General features: G+C 38.6%; 1 protein-coding gene and 1 long non-coding RNA gene across 2 annotated transcripts in view; both read left to right on the forward strand.

The window, feature by feature from the left end:
- The first annotated feature begins 808 nt into the window (after positions 1–808).
- Positions 809–13,047, forward strand: LOC121385195. The gene is made up of 4 exons (XR_005959507.1): positions 809–910; positions 5,133–5,221; positions 6,523–6,637; positions 12,932–13,047. It is a non-coding gene; the product is annotated as an uncharacterized LOC121385195 (long non-coding RNA).
- A 5,956-nt stretch (positions 13,048–19,003) lies between these two features.
- Positions 19,004–21,356, forward strand: part of LOC121385649 — a 28,954-nt gene continuing 26,601 nt past the window's right edge. Inside the window, exon 1 of the mRNA XM_041516411.1 lies at positions 19,004–19,108. Coding sequence (XP_041372345.1) covers positions 19,036–19,108 — 73 coding nt within the window. The 5' untranslated portion in view covers positions 19,004–19,035. The remainder of the gene's footprint in view (positions 19,109–21,356) is intronic.

A 21,356-nucleotide genomic window follows, 5' to 3' on the forward strand; every position in this document is an offset into this window, starting at 1 on the left:
CCACTTTTAGCACAGTGACAGGTATACTTGTAAAATGTGTTATAAATGTGTTATTCCCACTTTTAGCACAGGGACAGGTATACTTGTAAAATGTGTTATAAATGTGTTATTCCCTACTTTTAGCACAGGGACAGGTATACTTGTAAAATGTGTTATAAATATGTTATTCCTACTTTTAGCACAGGAACAGGTATACTTGTAAAATGTGTTATAAATATGTTATTCCTACTTTTAGCACAGGGACAGGTATACTTATAAAATGTGTTATAAATGTCTTATTCCCACTTTTAGCACAGGGACGGTATAATTTAAAATGTGTTATAAATATGTTATTCCTACTTTTAGCACAGGGACAGGTATACTTGTAAAATGTGTTATAAATATGTTATTCCTACTTTTAGCACAGGGACAGGTATACTTGTAAAATGTGTTATAAATGTGTTATTCCCACTTTTAGCAGTGACAGGTATACTTGTAAAATGTGTTATAGATGTGATATTCCTACTTCATCGGTCTGGGATCGATTCCCGTCGGTGGACTCATTGGGATAGGTTTCGTTCCAGCCAGTGCACCACGACTGGTAAATCAATAGCCGTGGTACACGCTATCCTGTCTGTGGAATGGTGGATATACAAAATTCCTTGCTACTAATGGTAAAATGTAGTAGGCTTTCTCTCTTAAGTCTGTATGTCAAAATTGTCAAATGTTTTACATCCACTAGCCGATGTTTAATAAATCAATATGTTCTAATGGTGTTGTTAAACAAAACCAAAGTTAAATTTTAACTTTAACTTCTGTTTCATTTAGCGGAACAGGCTAAAATATGCAAAAATCGGACCAGGATTTGTTCAACCCTGTTGTTGTCGGCATCGGATCTATTAATAATTGGAGATACCAACGGTTGCCAAACGTAAGTATTACCAAAATGTTTATTGCTGATTTCATTGAATCAAAACGAATACGAATACGAATATGAATACGTTTATTTGTATTGCTGATTATTTCTCAGCGTGTTGAACACATAAACACATTACAATGCATCTAGTTAATTAACATTACAGTTAAAGGAAATTCCTGAGTTTGTTGCATGTAAGATGTTTCCGACTAATAAAATATTTCAACGATTAAACTAACACATACAATATATTTCTTGTTTAGAATATCAGTGTCTGTATATTCAATGTCTTTCTGGCCATCTTAATATTTTAAGAAGCCCAAATTGGATTTTGTCTTCAAATAACTTAGTACGTACGAACAAAATATATTATATGAAATAAAATGAAATTTAACCTACTACAAATATTAGAACGATCAGAAACACTTTTAATATATAGCCACTAATATTTTGTGCAGAAAAAATATATTTGATAATTAATTACAATCGTTAAAATGTCTCTGTTAGTCGATAACATCTTAAAACGTGCAGACAACTCAGGAATATGCCTTTAAAGGCCAACAACCATGGCACATTATTAATACACAGTATATAAAAAAATACATAAAGGTTACATTATTAACCATAAAAAACAAAAATACCGCCCCAAGTATTAATAAAGTGACTTTTTGTAAAACGCTCGGGGAAAAAACACACTGATCCAGTCGATTTGACCCGCATCTGACCTGTGACGTAGCATCAAGTGAATTCCACTCATTCGTTAGTAGGTTAGCATGGCGACAGCATCTAATGATTCTTCGTAAAATAGCTCATTCTTATCGGACGTTAGTTTGGACATTTCGGACTTGTCGCATTTGTCTATTAAATTCTAATGCTACCTCGATTGGTGAGGAAGAAGGAGAAAATCCGTTAGGGGTACTTCCCTATCAGTTTGAGCCGTAGTACAGCGACGATGATCCGTCGAGCCAAATGCGGTCAGCCTATTTGCAGCCCGGATCCCGGACGTCGCCCGGTGACAAAACCAAAGCCCGAATGTTAATGCCGAGGTGTACATTGTTCATATTTGGCACAAACATACACCTCAACACGATGCATTTTATATGTTAAAAAAATAAATGCAGGAAAAATATTTTTTAGAAAAAATACTAATTAATATTAACTGATGACTGGATAGCATTTAAATAATTAATGTATTGCAGTTATTATTAAAAACAACAAATACACGTACATACATTAAATACGTTTTTAAAAAACATCATTAAATATATTAAAATAGGCGCATTCATCGTCTAATCATTACTTGGTTACAGACATCTACGATTGGTACCTGTTTCGTTTACAAAATATGAAAATAGAAGATTTTATTGTTCGAAGTTAATTGGTTAACTAAAGGCTTATTTGCAAAAGCAATACATGTCTACAGATTTCGCAGACATCGGTATCTCGGACAGCATGTAACACAGTCGGATCACTGTGTGTACTGCCAATATGCTATGGTATCTGTGATTACGTAATCTCGTTGTAAATAAGTGTTTTCAGACGTCGGATGCACGCTTGTTCCTAATTTGCTCTGTCGGTGTCGGTGAATTCCGTTGTAATGAACAAAATAACGCTGATGTACGTTTGTTCCCGACAATATGTGGTCGGATGGCGCAAATGTCGCAGTAACGACGGTCGTTGTAACGAGGTCTGACTGTATATGCTAAAACAATAAATGTAGGACAAATATTTTTTAGAAAAAATCGCATTAACATTCAGTAGGCTTATCTGTTTCGGTAGGCTTTGTTTCCGGGCGACGTTCGGGCTCCGGGCCGCAAATGGGCTGAACAGGGGAGATACAGGCTTGGAACAGACAAGTTCTTTAACAAAGGTTTCGGTGCCATTCCCATCGACCATCTTAGATAATTGTCGTAATCCCCAGGTGTGATGTGGTCACTGCAAATCGAAGCCCATCTTGACGGTCCTTTCCAATACGCACGTGTTCGGTTTAAGAACTGCTTCCGTGCAAACAATGTCGGTTTGTCTTTCGGAAAATATATGCAAACTTTTTTTGCCTTTAACTGCAGCTTTTGTACATCCATACAACGAAAATGGTTCACCATGTTTCACATTTGAAAGATATCTTCAAAATAATATTCCAAACATACAGTTCAATTCAATAGAATAACATTTTCGCGTTTTAAAAATACACGTGTTCTTCCATGTAAAATGACCGAAAGGCTGCGAATGTTATGCCGGTTAGCACGTCACGGCTTTTTGGCAAGCGATGGGAAAAAGGCGACTTTTTATTGCGAATATATTAAAAACGGATACATTTAAAAAAAGAAATTTTTATTGATACATCATATATATTGTAAAAGGTATACGTAGATACCAAACAATAGTGAATTACGTTTTCGAGAACTGTAGACCTTTAAAAAAAAGTGAATATAAATTTTGAAACGACAAATGTATGTAAATATTATTTTGTCTGACTGTTTGAACCTTAAAGTGACGGTCCTGACTTTGCTGCAATTTTTAATATTTTATCGGCTAACAGAGACTTTTTAACGACTATAATTACATTTAAATATATTTTTCTGCTGGTTCTTGTATTTGTACCAGGTTATATTTCATTTTATTTCCAATTTTCTGTTTCATACATACGAAATTACTTGAACAAAAAATCCAGTTTGGGCTCCTTTCAATTATTAAGACAACCAGAAACGCATTGAATATACAGACACTGATATTTAAAAAAAACAAAAACATTAATGCGTATTTTTAGACTTTAAAATATGTTATTAGTCGGAAATATCTTACAATGCAGGAAAAACAGGACAGTGGCTTTAAGTATAAAGGTACTTAAGTTAGTACAATTGTGTATACTTAAAGGGTTCAGCATTAGAAAACATAATTTACGTTTATCATTGATGGCAATCTTTTTGTGTATGGTTATATTTTATGCTTAAGTATTTTAAATATATGTTTCTAAAAGGGACATTCCTGAGTTTGCTGCAATGTTTAAAGTGTTATCGACTAACAGAGACGTTTTAACGATTGTAATTACATATCAAATGTATATTTCTGCATACAATATTAGTGGTTGTATATTAAACGTGTTTTTGATCGTTCTAATATTTGTACTAGATTAAATTATATTTTATTTTGTTAAATATTAGTTTTTCGTACGTACGGAAGACAAAATCCAGTTTGGGCTTCTTACAAATATTAAAACGATCAGAAACACATTGAATATACAGACACTGATATTCTAAACAAGAAAATATATTCAATATGTAAGTTTAATCATAGACATATTTTATTAATCAGAAACATCTTACAATGCAGCAAACTCAGGAATGTCCCTTTGATGCATAAGACAAAACAGGCATTGGAAAATATATATTGGGTGATTCATGTAACCCTCACTCGGTGGAAGTTGAATAAAAAGCCAACACTTCTATGTGGGTTCTACAGAATGTATTCTGTTGCCTTCAGGAAAAAAATCGAAACTACATAAATTAAAACACTGCTAACATTGTATTCACATTGGTACACAATAAAAAACATGTTTTTCTCAACGCGTTATCTCGTATATAATGTTACATGTGACACATGTACACAAGACCATAATAAAAGTAGTAATTAATAAAAACATGTTATCTCAACACGTTGTCACGTATATAATCGGTGCAAGTGGTTTACACCTACCCATTGAGCCTTGCGGAGCACTCACTCAGGGTTTGGAGTCGGTATCGTAATTAAAAATCCCATGCCTCGACTGGGATCCGAACCCAGTACCTAACCAGGCCGGTAGAAGAACAAGAAGTCTGATACCCACTTAAAGCTAAAATTTGCTAAATGTTATGAACAAAAAAGCTAAAGATCTAAAAGAAAATCACAACCGTGAAGAACAGGACGTCCTGATTCATTCATTTCAACTTATTTTCTTTTTTTATATCCAATTAACGTTCAAGCACGCCGTGCTGGGCACAGAGACACACACACACACACACACACCTCAGCTATCTGAGCTGTGTGTCCGGACAGTGGGTTAGTTGTTAGTTGTAAATGGTTAGTGAGAGAAAAGCGGGTGCAGGGGTTTTACTCCTACCCACTGAGTCGTTAAAACTGGCTCTGGGTGGGAGCCGGTATTGGGCTGCGAACCCTGTACCTACCAGGCTTATGCCCGATGGATTAACCACTGCACCACCGTGGTCTGTAATTACTAATAAAGGATTATTATCTATTGCAGTAAGCTTGATGCTGCCATAGAATGTTACCAGGGCCTAACAGGATGTGGCAATTTCTCATCACTAATGGGAAACTACAAAACCACGTGCAGTAAGTTGATGTTATTGCCATGAACGCATTATGTAGTGATTATTACACATGTAATCAGCTCATATTCAACTACACACATTATATTGTGATTATTACACATTTAATCAGCTCATATTCAACTACACACATTATATAGTGATTATTACACATGCAATCGGCTCATATTCAACTACACACATTATATTGTGATTAATACACGTGTAATCAGCTCATGTTCAACTACACACATTGTATAGTGATTATTACACGTGTAATCTGATCATATTCAACAACACACATTGTATTGCGATTATTACATGTGTAATCAGCTCATGTTCAACTACACACATTATATTGTGATTAATACTCGTGTGATCATTTCATATTCAACTGAACACACTATACTGTGATTAGTAGACGTGTAATCTGATCATATTCAACTACACACATTATATTGTGATTATTACACGGATATTCTGATCATATTCAACTACACACATTATATTGTGATTAATACACGTGTGATCAGTTCATATTCAACTGAACACACTATATTGTCGTTAGTACACGTGTAATCTGATCATATTCAACTACACACATTATATTGTGATTGTTACATCCGTAATCAGTTCCATGTTCAACTACACACATAATATTGTGAATATTACACGTGCAATCAGTTCATATTCAACTACACACATTATATTGTGATTAATACACGTGTGATCTGTTCATATTCAACTACACACATTATATTGTGATTATTACACGTGTAAACAGTTCATGTTCAACTGAACACACTATATTGTGATTACTGCATATGTAATTAAAATGGGTTTGTTCTCTCTCTCTCTCTCTCTCTCTCTCTCTCTCTCTCTCTCTCTCTCTCTCTCTCTCTCTATTCTTCTCCCTACCTACCTACCTCTCTCTCTCTGCCTCTCTCTTTCTCCCTTTGTCCCTTTGTCGGGTCCCCTGGTTGCGACCTGGAGTTTCGTTTGTTTCGTGCTTGTGTGTCGTTAAATATGCCCACTGGGCTATTTCTCGTTCCAGCCAGTGCACCCTGACCGGTATATCAAACGCCGTGGTATGTGCTATCTCTTCTATGGTATGGTGCATATAAAAGATCCCTTGCTACTAATGGAAAAATGCAGCGGGTTTCCTCTAGCTTTATGACTGTGTCACAAATTACCAAATGTTTGACATCCAATAGCCGATGATTAATAAATCAATGTGCTCTAGTGGTGTCGTTAAACAAAACAAACCTTATTTATTTATTTCGTTGAATATTCGTTCGTTCATTTCTTTCTTATCCACTCCCGTAGTCCTACCACAAGGCCCAGTGTGCCCCAACTTTACCAACTGCATAAATATGCTCAAACCCACAACAACAAGTAGCCAGAGTTCGACAGCGATTCAAAGACTACAACGAACGTGCAGGTAAGAAAACTCAAACACTGTAATCAAGCGAAGGCGTCAGAGGGTGGGCTGGGGGTTGCAGTTATATATTTATTTAGGAGATAATCATATAATTTTTTTAGATTTGCTGGTGTTATTACACTGTCATTACAGTGACAAAGAGTCCACATACTAGATGGTCACCTATATCGAGTACGATAAGATTTCCTAAGACAAAAAGCCTGTAATGTCGTGCATTACCATATGGAATGTTTAGATTTGGGGGGTTTCTTGGCTATTTGACCCCACAAATTTCATTTTTGACCGAAGGCGTTAGCCTGAGGTGAAAAATGAAACATTTGCGGGTATTGAATAGACAACAACACCCTCAAATCTAAAAACTCCATAGGCTATAAGCCAGACCCCAACATTTTGGTGTCATATGAGGGGAATAAGGCTCATAATGATTTTTGACAAGATATATACCCCTAGAGTTAAAAAATATGTGATAACATCGGAACAGTGGTAGCTTTTAGTATGTTAGCACCCATTGTATTAGCCTACCCTAAAATAAACTGCAGACAAAATTATTTAAGTTTTGTAAATGGAGTGACACAAATATGTATTTGATGTATTTCCTAAAGAAAGATTACCATTTTTAGATACATGGATTTGAAGGAAATTCATTGTGAAATTCAGTTAATAAAATATATTTCATGTGATTTTTTTAGCACTACTCCTTACCCTAACAATTCACAAATTAAGACATTTTAAAGATTTTGTTGTTGTTATTTCTTGTTTGATTTCTTAAAATAATTTAACAGAAACAAATGTGACAAGATATTTTACGTATTTTATCTGCTAAAAACGTCTTAATTGTATGTATTTCACCAAAATATTGCAGTCGATTTTTGAAAAACCTCACATTGAGAAAAGCTTGTATATTTTGATGACGTGACTTCTATTTAATTTGTTATTGTACAAGTACACTGAAATTGAGTTTTGGTTAGGAATCTGGTAATTCTAAATGTTACTTGAATTATTAAAGATAATTTTGAGATCACCAAAATTCGGAAAACAACACAAAAGAAGCTGTAATTACAGAATTTGCATAAAACATTGACATATACCTTAACTTAGATGATTATGTAACATACACTAAATCTACTAAATATGTTTTTCTTGTTATTTTATTTTTAATTAATTAATCAAAATATTGAAATAAGAGTTGAGATATATGCATACATATTTACACACACACACACACACACACACACACACACACACACACAGAGAGAGAGAGAGAGAGAGAGAGAGAGAGAGAGAGAGAGAGAGAGAGAGAGAGAGAGAGAGAGAGAGAGAGAGAGAGTTACTGGGATTGCCAGTATTTTCAGATATGTACTTGTTAAAAATAATTAATACGTGGTTAATTTAATAAATGTTTTTAGTCAAAAAGTAGCAATTGGCTAACTTGACAATGGACAAGATGAGCCCTGCATACATATATGTATGTATGTACGTATGTACATACGTACATACATACGTACATACATACATACATACATACATACATACAATATAGATACATTTTTGGTTCAATTAAGGTTCAAATAAGCACTGGCTCCTCTACTACTTGTGCCAAAACCAGGTGTAGACTTCACAACTTACTTAAAACGCAGTCGACTTTCAAAAGTCAACAGACCAAAATTGAATATCAAATTCGGACAGACATGAACTGTGATTCGAAAAATGTAGGGTATCTAATCACTTGTAATTTATGTAAAAAACAGTACGTAGGACAAACGCAAAACCAACTGAGAATTAGAGCAGTTTGTCACAAGTATGATATTCGGCATGAAGTTGACACCCCTGTCGCCAATCACTTCAATCTACCTGACCATTCGTTAGATGAAAATTTTGAAATAATTCCAATTGAACAACCCCTGATACTTGGTTCAAAAGACGAAACAGACCTCTTGAGACTTGAACGAGAGGCCTTCTGGATTCGTACATTACAGACAAAACAGCCATTTGGAATCAACGTTGAATCTGGTAAAGCTGTAAAAAGAGATAAAATAATTTTTCCAATAATTTACAGTCGACGTAGCGTTGATATTGGTAAACTTATGAAGGAGGAGTTTTTAAATCTGCAAACTGTTATGAAAAACCCTATTACAGCACGTCCGGTTATTGCATATAGAAAAAAAATCCAAGTCTCAAGGATATCTTAGTCTCCACCCGACTACACGCCGCTTAAGCCTCTAAGCCAATCCATTTTTCAGTGGTTGGTTTGTTGTTATACATCGTATCCGGCTGTAAACAAAACAGTACTAGCCAAATAAATTTAAAACAAGACCGAAAAACAGTCATATTTTGTATATCACAACGGACAATTTAAAATCAATTTCGAATCCCTGGGGCAAAATTAGAAAATAACAATTTTTTAGTTTAAAAAAATTCCTGAGCCAGTGCGTTCATTCATTCTTAATACATACATACATACATACATACATACATACATACATACATACAATATAGATACATACTAGCCAGGTCTGCACACTGTTTCATGCACGTAAGCGGGATCGAGCGCGTAGATTGTAGGCCCCATGCATGTGGTTGAGTTGAAGATCATCCTTTTTATGGATGCATCAATAACTCAGAGCGCATCGTGGTTAGTCTTGCAATTTGCGGGCGAATCGTTGCCACAGGTTCGAGTCCCAGCAACGGCATGGGACAATTTGTGAGGCCAGAAAGGATTTAATTATTCCCTGCGCCTGTACGTTAATTACTATTTATGTAACAGTCAACCTCAACATACATACAATATATAGATATTCATATATAAATACATATGTATATACGTATAAACATACGTACATACATACATACATATATTAAATATTTAAAAAAACATGAAAAATATATCAGTATATGCACACCTTATGAAAATTTAAGAAGACGTGTTATATGAGTGCTACTTTCTACATACCAAATAAACCAAAGCGATTTCTTATCGGTCTCCTAACTGGACACCCTGACACCAAGGTACAAACAGATAGGATGACCACTTATGTCCAATCATTTAACAAGAACATAGTATTTGCTGTAACATGTCGACAACATAACCTCCAAAAGATGTCGTAAAAACACTTACTGGAAACATTGCACAATCTTTGGTATGGTGTATGCCAAAAACACACCTGGGTTGGGGCTGAGGCTAGTGAGTATGGTACCAATTGAAATAGAAACGCAATGAATCAAATGTGACAAACCACATCGCATCTGTTCTGGTCGTGAACTATAGATATGGCAGCAAACGACATAGAACATGATCTAATATAATTAGACAGCACCAGACTAAGAAGATACAGGCCCAACTTCGGTGTGTGGTGGACTTAGTTTTTCAATGTGTTGAAGTTCAGCTCTAGGACGATTTGGTCCATAAACCCTGGCCTAAACTTCAATGTCATTGACTCGATGACTAAAGAAGATATATGTCAACATTAAGCACCAAGTGTTGGACATCTGTGTAGCCAGTGCATGTGTGAACCCATTGATTCATCCTACCAGAGAATCATATCTAGAAACCCAAGGAATCTGCTAAAGTTGCCTGTAAGAACCTGATGTGGATCCCTGCAGGGCAAACAAGTCCAGAGGGTCGGCGAATCCCAAGGTGGACAAGGTTTAACATCAACCAAATGCCAAGCTCAGAAGATCCTGGGTATCTGCCGTTCTCAATGCTGCAGCTTCAAAGTAAACCAAAGTTTGAAATCTTCAAGCAGTCAGAACTAATCAGGGAGAAACTACTTGTTGACACAATTATAGTAGTCATGGATCAAACACTTTTTATAAAAGCTACTTAAATAATTTAGGACGTTTTCAACATTCTTCAAAGGTGTTCATCAATGGGGTCCATGATTGTAAACACTGCAGTCATGCTGTTAGGGTACATAAGTATGTCTAAACAACATAACGAAACTAGTACTGTAATGGGGATTCACAATGTGTGTGAAGGACAATGTTTAAGGTAGCAGTGATTTGATAGTCATTCTTAGTATGGTCGGTGATTTGAACAGAAATTCAATAGTGTCTTGTAAAGTCCACTCTAAGGTGAGCTGATGACAATGTGGATAGATTTCATAGAACACCTAATTCACAACAATGGAGAGCTATCCACATACTGGATGTCCTACATACACATGCTGAGGATGTAATACTTCTGTGCGCTTTTCGTGTAGAGAACTGGGATGTGCACCTTAATGCCATAAGAACTGTGATCTCATGGTGTTTTGCCTATAATAAGATCAACTATGTCAGGTACCTAGTCCCAAAGTTTGCTCTGAAGACGAATTTCACAGAAACGAATCCTGATAAGCATAAAGCTTGAAAGATGGGCCACTTCTCGATGCAGATGTCTAGCAACAACCATTTTGGGAGGATACCCGTGAACAAGACCACTGAGGTCACAATAAAGATACTCAGACTCCTGGAGGCACAGCTTCAACGTTGAAGTTATCAAACACTATTATTAACAGCTGAGCCCAACTGTACATTCCAAGGTAAGTTAAAAGGCAACAAATCAAACTTCAGTCATACTTATTGACCAATAATGAAATAAAAGACCAGGAAGCAGTATGAACAGTTGTTTTCGTCATCAAAGGAGAGGTAAATTCACAAAAAAGGTAGGACTTCGTTAGCATTTCTACTGCAAAGGTAGCTCCCAGAGATATCACCACCTTTAGATTCACGAAAACCTCTAAGTGTAAGACACTAGAAAAAGACCCACCAGCAACCCAAATCTAAAATCTGATGAAAATTAACATAATGTACAGGTTTAGCAATATGTATAAGAAAGAAGTAAAAGCAAGAGGGAGAGTGAACACCATAAAAGCAGATTGGTCTTTGTTTGGTTGTGTCCTAGTGGTGGCACAAGGTCACAAGCTCCAAATGGAGAGTATTTTATCTCAATCCCTTGAGACCATTACCGTGGGCTCTGTCCGCACCAGCTTCTGGGAAATCCAGGACATGTCTTTAGTTGGGTCAGGAATGGACCCCCTCCCCCCGACAACTAAACACTCCAAAGTAAAAGCATTCACATGTCTCTTCTGTGTCCTCAGTGCATCATACACTAAGGTCAGTGATATGTACAGACTACTAGACTATGGGGAAAGTACAGATGAGGATGGAGAAAATGAATATGATTATCATATTTCTCCTGAAGACATTACATAGCTTACAATGGTTAATTCATCCATTTATACTTATTTTCGTGCTTCTGTTCAATTAAGGTTCAAGCACACTGTCCTGGGCAAATACCTCAGCCGTCTGGGCTGTCAGTTTTGGACAATGGGTTGGTGGTTAGTGAGAGATAATTCAATGTAGTGGCCTTACACCTTACTATTGAGTCGATATAGGTGAACATCTAGTATGTGGAATCTTTGTCACTGTAAGCGTCTTTTCATGATTTTTGTCTGGACAAAACTTGGGGGAAAATGTACTGCTAATTAAAGGTAGGAGATGACAGATGTTAACAATGTGGTTCGGATTTTTTTTGTTTTTTTTTTTTTTTTTTTTTTGCTTTTGATGTTTATCGTTCCGCGTTTATGATTCAAGATAAAAACATACAAACGCCACCATGCAAATATTACCTTTAAAATGTTAGTTTATACATACGTTGGGTAAGCGCAAAGAAAGCAGTCAGCAGTACAAAAGATGAGAAACGGTCTGAACAATGGAAAACTCTTTAAAAAATCCTTGCGTATTATATAATATATAAACTATTATATCAACTTTTTCTCGTCATTGATGCTAGTTTGTATTCTCGAGAAAAAATAGATCTTCCGGTCGAAACACACACACACACACACACACACACACACACACACACACTTGCGCGCACACACACACACACACACACACACACACACTTGCGCGCACAAACACACACACACACACACGCGCGCACAAACACACACACACACTTGCGCGCACAAAAACACACACACACACACATGGACAAACACGCACACACGGGCACAAACACGCACGCATGCACACACACACACACACATGCACGCACACAGGGATATACATGTATACACATACACTCCTGACACACGCATGTACACACGTACACACACTATTACATACAGTTTATATCTATAATACGTTTTCAGAATACCATTATGTTACATATAATGTAATGTAGGGCAAGGTAGTGTGCCGTGGCGTGCCATGGCGTGCCGTGGCGTGGCGTAGTGTAGTATATAATGTTTGTACACAGTGCAGAACATGTATCGTACCTTCACATTGACATTTACGGTTATATTACAGCGTGGTGGAACAGTTCATGGACTGTTCTCATAAAACATCCAGGGAGTGTGGAGTTGTGTTCAAAACTACATACGATTTCGCTGCTTTGAAAGAAAATCTGAAATCAGGTTGCATACGTAGGTATTTCATCTAACTGGTTTCTCAAACTCTTCTATTCTGTATTAACTCTCTCTCCCTCCATTCTCCCCCCTTTCTCTCTCACTCTCAGTCCCCTCCCCCTCCCCCCTCTCTCTCTCTCTCTCTGTGTGTGTGTCTCACGCATACACACACTCATACACACACACACACACACACACACACTACTCTCACTCTCACTCTCAATCTCATTCTCTCGCACACACACACACCCTCTATCTCTGTTCTCTCTCTCTCTCTCTCTCTCTCTCTCTCTCTCTCTCTCTCTCTCTCTCTCTCTCTCTCTCGTAGATTCGAATCACCTCTTTTTCTAATACATTTTGATTGGCTTTCGACTATTTATTATCATCATTATCATCATCATTATTATCATCATCATCATCATCATTATCATCATCATCACCATTATTATCATCATCATCATCATCATCATCATCATCATCATCATCATCATTATTATTATTACTATTCAGCTATGACCAACAACAAACTACTGTCTTGTACGACATTTAGCGACTGTCTTCAAAGTTTTGGTGCCTCGGAAGGACGAGACTTCCAATTACCGGCGTTCTACTGTCGGTATGTACACGTGAAGCACACATTTCATTACTCTAATATTACAGTTCTGGGGGCGGGATCTTATTTAGTGGCACAGCGCTTTCCTCGGTGTCACAGAATCGATAGCCTTTAGTGTTTTTGTTTTGTTTGTTTTTTCCTTTTGGTCCCAACCAGTGGACATGGTATGTACTGTCCTGTTTATACAAAAGTGCATGTACTAATCTCGTGTTGCCTTTTGGCTTGTGTGGGTCCCCCCCCCCCCCATCTCTCTCTCTCTCTCTCTGGCTATCTTACTCTCTCTCCGCCCGTCGTTCTCTCTCTCTCTTCTTTCTTTCTTTCTTTCTCTCTCTCTCTCTCTCTCTCTCTCTCTCTCTCTCTCTCCCCCCTCTCTCCCCCCCCCTCTCTCTCTCTCTCTCTCTCTCTCTCTCTCTCTCTGGCTATGTTACTCTGTATCTCTCTCTGCCCGTCGTTCTCTCTCCATGCCGCCTCCCCCCAATCGTCATTAATCAAACGTCCCTTCCTTTCTATCTCATACATTGTTAATTTCCCTTTAATTGTGGATATTTGTAGATACGGCAAGGGTTTGGCAACATGTGCTAAATACTCAGCACAGTCTTGTGGCCTAGATAACGACGCATCCTTCAGTGACAACGTTGAACAAATGTTGTCTTTCATGAACAAGACATGTCCTAGTGGTAAGTACGCATTGATGCAGTCGCACATGCAGGATGGTGGTTGGAGGGGTGGGAGGGGGGCGGTGTCGAAACCCTATAATCTTCGGTCGTCAGTCTAGACACGTCCACACAACCCCCACCTCCAGCTCCACCCCCCCCCCCCCCCCCACACACACTGAAGTTACTGCACACTAGCCTGTGATGGATCGATGAATATATGTCTTGTGAAAATGTACTACTGCTGTTGTGGGGATTTAGGCGGGTGTCCCCCTCACCCCTCAAAAAACGTTTGTTTGGTTTAACAACACCGCTAGAGCACATTGATTTATGTATTAATCTTCAGCTATTGAATGTGAAACATTTTGTCATTTTGACATTATATAGTCTTAAGAGATGAAACCCTTTTCATTTGTTTCATTAGTAGCAAGCGATCTTTTATATGCACCATCCTACAAACAGGATAGCACATACCATAGCCTTTGATATACCAGTTGTGGTGCATTGGCTGGTACGAGAAATAACCAAAAGACACATCCCCATTTTGTAGCAATAATTAGTTTTGACCTTGTATATAATGAGAAGTTTAGTTTATATCTAATGCTAGTGTCAGACTACCAACTGCCAACAGAAAATTGTAATTGGCCATATTTCTGCTGTCACGACTTCTACGACTGTCCAGCTGCTAGTCCCAGTGTTCTTAAAACTCTATTCTCGTCGTGTAATGCTAGGTTTCGACTACCAACTGTCACGATTGTATACGACTGTCCAGTTGCTAGTCTGAGCGCTCTTACAACTCGATTCTCGTCTTAATATAACTCATTAGTTGTTAATCTGAGCGCACTCGCCCTAATTCGGGAGAAATTACAACACAATCGTCGATTTGGCCAACTTTCTGGTGGCAATTGGTAGTCTGATCCTAGCATAAGCCATCAAATTATATGACTTTTTATCGACTGCACCTTACGGCTAGGGACGGGATGTAGCCCAGTGGTAAAGCGCTTGCTTGATGCGGAATCGATCTCCGTCGGTGGGCCCATTGGGCTATAATTTTCTCCTTCCAGCCAGTGCGCCATGACTGGTATATCAAAGGCCGTGGCATGTGCTATCTTGTCTTATTGGATGGTGCATATAAAAGATCCTTTGCTGCTAATGGATAAATGTAGCGGGTTTCCTCTGAAACTGGACACTGCATTTCATGCGCTCTGGCTAATTTGTACTCCTTACTATCATGTATATAAAAATTTAAAAATATGTATACATTATTTTTCCAAGATTTTAGGGACGTAATTTTACCCTCTGTACCTGTGGCAGAAACCCTGATATTAGTCAGTGTTATATACACACCAAAGTAATGTGCTTGTGTCCCCACCCTCACCCCAACGCTCACCCCTCTGATGACTACGTGTGAGCTTTACCATATGTTTCACATCCAATAGCCTATTATTAATTAATCAATATCAGAGGCGGATCTAGGGGGACCCCTAAATTTTGCAACAGTTAAAATTTTATTATATATTCATTTTCATTTTTTTACGATCCCCCAAATCTCCCCCAAAGTTCCATTGGTATTCCGTCCCCCCCCCCCCCCCCAATTTATTTTCTGGATACGCCACTGAATATGCTCTAGTGGTGTCGTTAAACAAAATAAACACATTTTTCATTCCATTTCTTCATTATTTCATTATTTTGATTTGATTTGATTGTTTCATTTTATTTATTTAATTTCGTTTCATTTCACCGTTTATATTTTTCATAATTTCATGTCGTTGCATATTTCAGCTGATGTGTTCGTCCCAACTTGTCCCGCTACCGCTGAATGTAAATCGAAATTTTCAATTCCACTAACAGAGAATGCATTTGGTGTCTTTCAAGCCGTGTGCAAGTAAGTAATTTTTAATAACTAGACCTACGATTAACTTTGGAGGCGGAATCCAGATCAGTTGGTAAAATGCTCGCCGCACGTGCATGGGCGGTAGGATCGAATCCCTTATGTGGACCCATGCTCTTTTAACTGGAATTCTTTCCTCCTCGACTGTTTTTTCCTCTTTTTGTTCAACTGGAGTGGACTAAAGGTTTCGTCTTCGTTCTTCTGTCTGTCTGTCTGTCTGACTGCATGCCTATCTGTCTGTCTGTCTGTCTGCCTGGCTGCATGTCTGTCTGTCTGTTTTTCGTCTGTCTGCATGTCTGTCTGTCTGTCTATCTGTCTGTCTCTCTCACATATAGGTTTCCGGATTTTGTTTTAAAATGCCTCAAGATATTTAGCTGACATTTTGTTTATAGCTTTAACATATAATGTTACAGATCAGTTTGACTTTTATAGCAATTTACCCATTTGTGATAGAGTTATGGCCCTTGAATTTTGGGGATATGAGAATTTGTTTTCCGGATTTTTATCTGGCAATGCCTCGATATACTGAACTGAAATTATGGGTATAGTTTTATCGTGTACTGTTACAAATTAAGTGATAGTGATTTACCAATTTTTCAGAGTTATGACCCTTGAATGTTGGGAATACGAGAATTTGTTGGGCTCGGTTGGCGACATATATTGCTTTAGCAGTGCTGTGAGATTTACTGTTGAATTCGTCTGTAGAGTCTGAGAATGACATATGAATGAAAGAAGCTTTTTCCTAATTTATTCTCTTCGTAATCCTTCGGTGGGTTTAGGGGCGGGACGTAGCTTAGTGGTACAGCGCTCGCCTGATGCACGATCGATCTAAGATCGATTCCCGTCGGTGGGTCTATTGGGCTATTTCTCGTTCCAGCCAGAGCTCCACAACTGGTGTAACAAAGGCCGTGGTATGTACTATCCTGTCTGTGGGATGGTGCATATAAAATAGTCCTTGCTGCTAATCGAAAAGAGTAGCCCATGAAGTGGCGACATCGGGTTTCCTCTCTCAATATCTGTGTGGCGCCATATAACCGTAAATAAAATATGACGAGTGCGTCGTTAAATAAAACATTTCCTTCCTTCCTTCTTGTTTGGGTTTTTCACTGTTTCAATTAGTCTTCCACGACTGGTATATCAAGGGCTGTGGTATGTGCTGTCCTTTCTTTGAGAAAGTGTATAAATAAGGAATCCCTTGCCGATAATGGATAAATATAGTGGATTTTTTCTAAAGACTACATATCACAATGATCAAATATTTGACACCCAGTTCCTAATCCTTCAGTGTGCTCTAGTGGACTGTTTTCACTACATTACATCAATGTGCTCTAGTGGACTGTTAAACACAACACACTACATAATACATCAGTGTGCTCTAGTGGACTGTTAAACACAACACACTACATAATACATCAGTGTGCTCTAGTGGACTGTTAAACACAACACACTACATAATACATCAGTGTGCTCTAGTGGACTGTTAAACACAACACACTACATAATACATCAGTGTGCTCTAGTTGCCGAGTGTGCTCTAGTGACTGTTAAACACAACAATACATAATACATCAGTGTGCTCTAGTGGACTGTTTTCACAACAGACTACATAATACATCAGTGTGATCTAGTGGACTGTTAGACACAACACACTACATAATACATCAGTGTGCTCTAGTGGACTGTTAAACACAACACACTACATAATACATCAGTGTGCTCTAGTGGACTGTTAAACACAACACACTACATTTTATGATCGGTGGGCCCATTGTGCTATTTCTCGTTCTAGCCACTGCACCACGACAGGTATATCAATGGCCGTGGTATGTGTTATCCTGTCTGTGGGATGGTGCATATAAAAAAATATGGGTGGGATTTAGTTCAGTCGGTTGAGTGTTTGCTTGAGGTGCTTGTGTCGCAGGACCAAACCACCTCAGTGGATCCATTCAGTTGATTGTTTTTTTTCTCTCGTTCCAACCAGTGCACCACAACTGGAGAAAGGCCGTGGTATGTGCTTTCCTGTATGTGGGAAAGTCCATAAACGACTTTGATCATTAGGAAAAATGTAGCGGGTTTCCTCTGATGACTACGAGTAAGAATTACGATATGTTTGACATCCAATAGCTGATGATTAATTAAAGGGACTTTCCTGAGTTTGCTGCATTGTAAAATGCTTCCAACTAATAAACTATTTCTACGATTAAACTTACATATTAAATTTATTTTCTTGTTTATAACATCAGTGTCTGTATATTCAATGTGTTTCTGGTCGTTTTAATATTAATAAGAAGCCCTAACTGGATTTTGCCTTCAAATAATTTTGTACGTAGGAAACTAAATGAAATTTAACCTTGTACAAATATTAGAACGATCAGAAACACGTTTAATATACAACCATTAATATTTTATGCAGAAAAATATATTTGAATTGTAATTACAGTCGTCAAAAAGTCTCTGTTAGTCGATAACATCTTAAAAATTGCAGCAAACTCAGGAATGTCCCTTTAATCAATGTGCTCCAATGGTGTCGTTAAACAGTTTTTTTTTAACTTTATAAAAAAATGTCTTGCTACTAATGGTAAAATATAACGGGTTTTCTTTCTAAGACTACAGGTATACGTCAGAATTACCAAATGTTTGACATCCAATAGCTAATGATTAATTAATCAATGTGCTCTGTCTTTGTTATTAAACAAAACAGACTACATTTTATCATTAGCTGGGGCGTATTTTACAAACTGTTTTCAATTCAACCAGTTTAAAATGTTCTGAGGTGTTAAACATTCCTTTCCTCTCCTCTATCCAGGGAGGGGCCAGTAGGCGTGTGGTGTCTGAACGAAAAGGCAAGCATGTGTCAGCTAGAATACCTGCAGTCATATTCGTACGCAGACCTCGCTAAAGGACTAACAGGCCTCTGTACAGGTAGGTGATACTTTAAAGCGACAGACCTCGCTAATGGAGTAACAGGTCTCTGTACAGGTAGGTGATACTTTAAAGCGACAGACCTCGCTAATGGACTAACAGGCCTCTGTACGGGTAGGTGATACTTTAAAGCGACAGACCTCGCTAATGGAGTAACAGGCCTCTGTACAGGTAGGTGATACTTTAAAGCGACAGACCTCGCTAATGGACTAACAGGCCTCTGTACAGGTAGGTGATACTTTAAAGCGACAGACCTCGCTAATGGAGTAACAGGCCTCTGTACAGGTAGGTGATACTTCGCTACATGGCTAATGGTAACAGGCCTCTGTACAGGTAGGTGATACTTTAAAGCGACAGACCTCGCTAATGGACTAACAGGCCTCTGTACAGGTAGGTGATACTTTAAAGCGACAGACCTCGCTAATGGACTAACAGGCCTCTGTACAGGTAGGTGATACTTTAAAGCGTCAGACCTCGCTAATGGAGTAACAGGCCTCTGTACAGGTAGGTGATACTTTAAAGGAACATACCTCGCTAATGGACTAACAGGCCTCTGTACAGGTAGGTGATACTTTAAAGCGACAGACCTCGCTAATGGACTAACAGGCCTCTGTACAGGTAGGTGATACTCTAGTTTTGAAGCACTACGACATATTTTTCACTATTAAAGCCCTTTTTGATAATTTAAATTAGAAATGCTTACATTTTATTATATAGAATATTAATTTTCGTACACTTGAAGTGGTTTTGGCAATCCAGGATTTTTTAATACCCTGTAAATGTAATGATTCATAAAGCGAAAAACCTCGCTAACGTTCTAACAGGTATATGTTGACGGTATTTCCCCGTTTAAACATTACACACTTTAGCTTCTATTTATTATATCCGTATTCAAATGTTTTGCAGGTTTGTAGATCAACTAAACTTAGCGTCCCTTTTTACGGGTTGAAACTAGGGTCTGCTACTTTAATTCAACTCAGTTCCTCGAGTTTACACTCCGATGTATGAATATCTATATATTGCATGTATGCATGGATGTGTGTGTATGCCCGCGCACGTGTGTGTGTGTTTTGTGTATATATACATACATATGTCTGTCTCCCTCTGTCTGTCTCCCTCTCTCTGTCTGTCTGTCTGTCTGTCTCCCTCCCTGTCTGTCTGTCTCCCTCCCTCCCTGTCTGTCTGTCTCCCTCCCTGTCTGTCTGTCTCCCTGTCTGTCTCCATGTCTGTCTCCCTGTCTGTCTGTCTGTCTCCATGTCTGTCTGTCTGTCTCCCTGTCTGTCTATCTCCCTGTCTGTCTGTCTCCCTCCGTCTCCCTGCCTGTCTGTCTGTCTGTATCCCTCCCTGTCTGTCTGTCTGTCTCCCTCCCTGTCTGTCTGTCTCCCTCCCTGTCTGTCTGTCTCCCTGTCTGTCTGTCTGTCTCCCTGTCTGTCTGTCTCCCTCCCTGTCTGTCTGTCTGCCTGCCTGTTTCCCTCCCTGTCTGTCTCGCTCCCTGTCTGTCTCCCTCCCTGTCTGTCTGTCTGTCTGTCCCTCCGTCCGTCCGCCCGCCCGCCTGCCTGCCTGCCTGCCTGCCCGCCTGCCTGCCTCTCTCTATGCCTCTCTCTCTGCCTCTCTCTCTCTCTCTCTCTCTCTCTCTCTCTCTCTCTCTCTCTCTGTCTGTCTCTCTCTCTCTGTCTCTCTTCCTGTATTAATATATGTATGTTGGCTTTGACTAGAACATATATAGATATTACTGCACTGGCACACAAATTGTCTATCAAGTGTATATATGTGTGTGCATGTTTATAGACGTTTGTGTGCTCGCGCGTACTAGTGTGCGTGTGTTTGTGTGTGTGCGTGTGTGTGTTTTGTGTGTGTGTGCGCGCGCGCGCGTACGTGTGTTTGAGTGTGTGCGCGCGCGCGCGTATGTTTGAGTATGTGTGTGTGTGCACGTGTGTGTGTGTGTGTCTGTGTGTGTGCATACGTGTGTGCGTACGCGTACGTGTGTGTGTTTGTTTGTGTGTGTGTATGTATATATACTGAACGGAAAAAGAAACGTCGGGTCATAAATTGTGGAAACAATCCTAAATAAGTGGGCGGATTTGTGTGGAAGTTGTACAAATAACTCATTAGGTTATTGTGCATTGTACCCTGAATCCACACTCAGTGAAGTGTGATAGGGAGCGGCGTATGGCAAAACAATGAAAATCACCAAAAGCACGTACAAAAGCATGATTCGGACGAAGTCGAGGGTACGACTCATACCACA

The sequence above is a fragment of the Gigantopelta aegis genome, chromosome 11, assembly GCF_016097555.1.
Source record: "Gigantopelta aegis isolate Gae_Host chromosome 11, Gae_host_genome, whole genome shotgun sequence".
In the NCBI taxonomy this organism is placed as follows: Eukaryota; Metazoa; Mollusca; class Gastropoda; order Neomphalida; family Peltospiridae; genus Gigantopelta; species Gigantopelta aegis.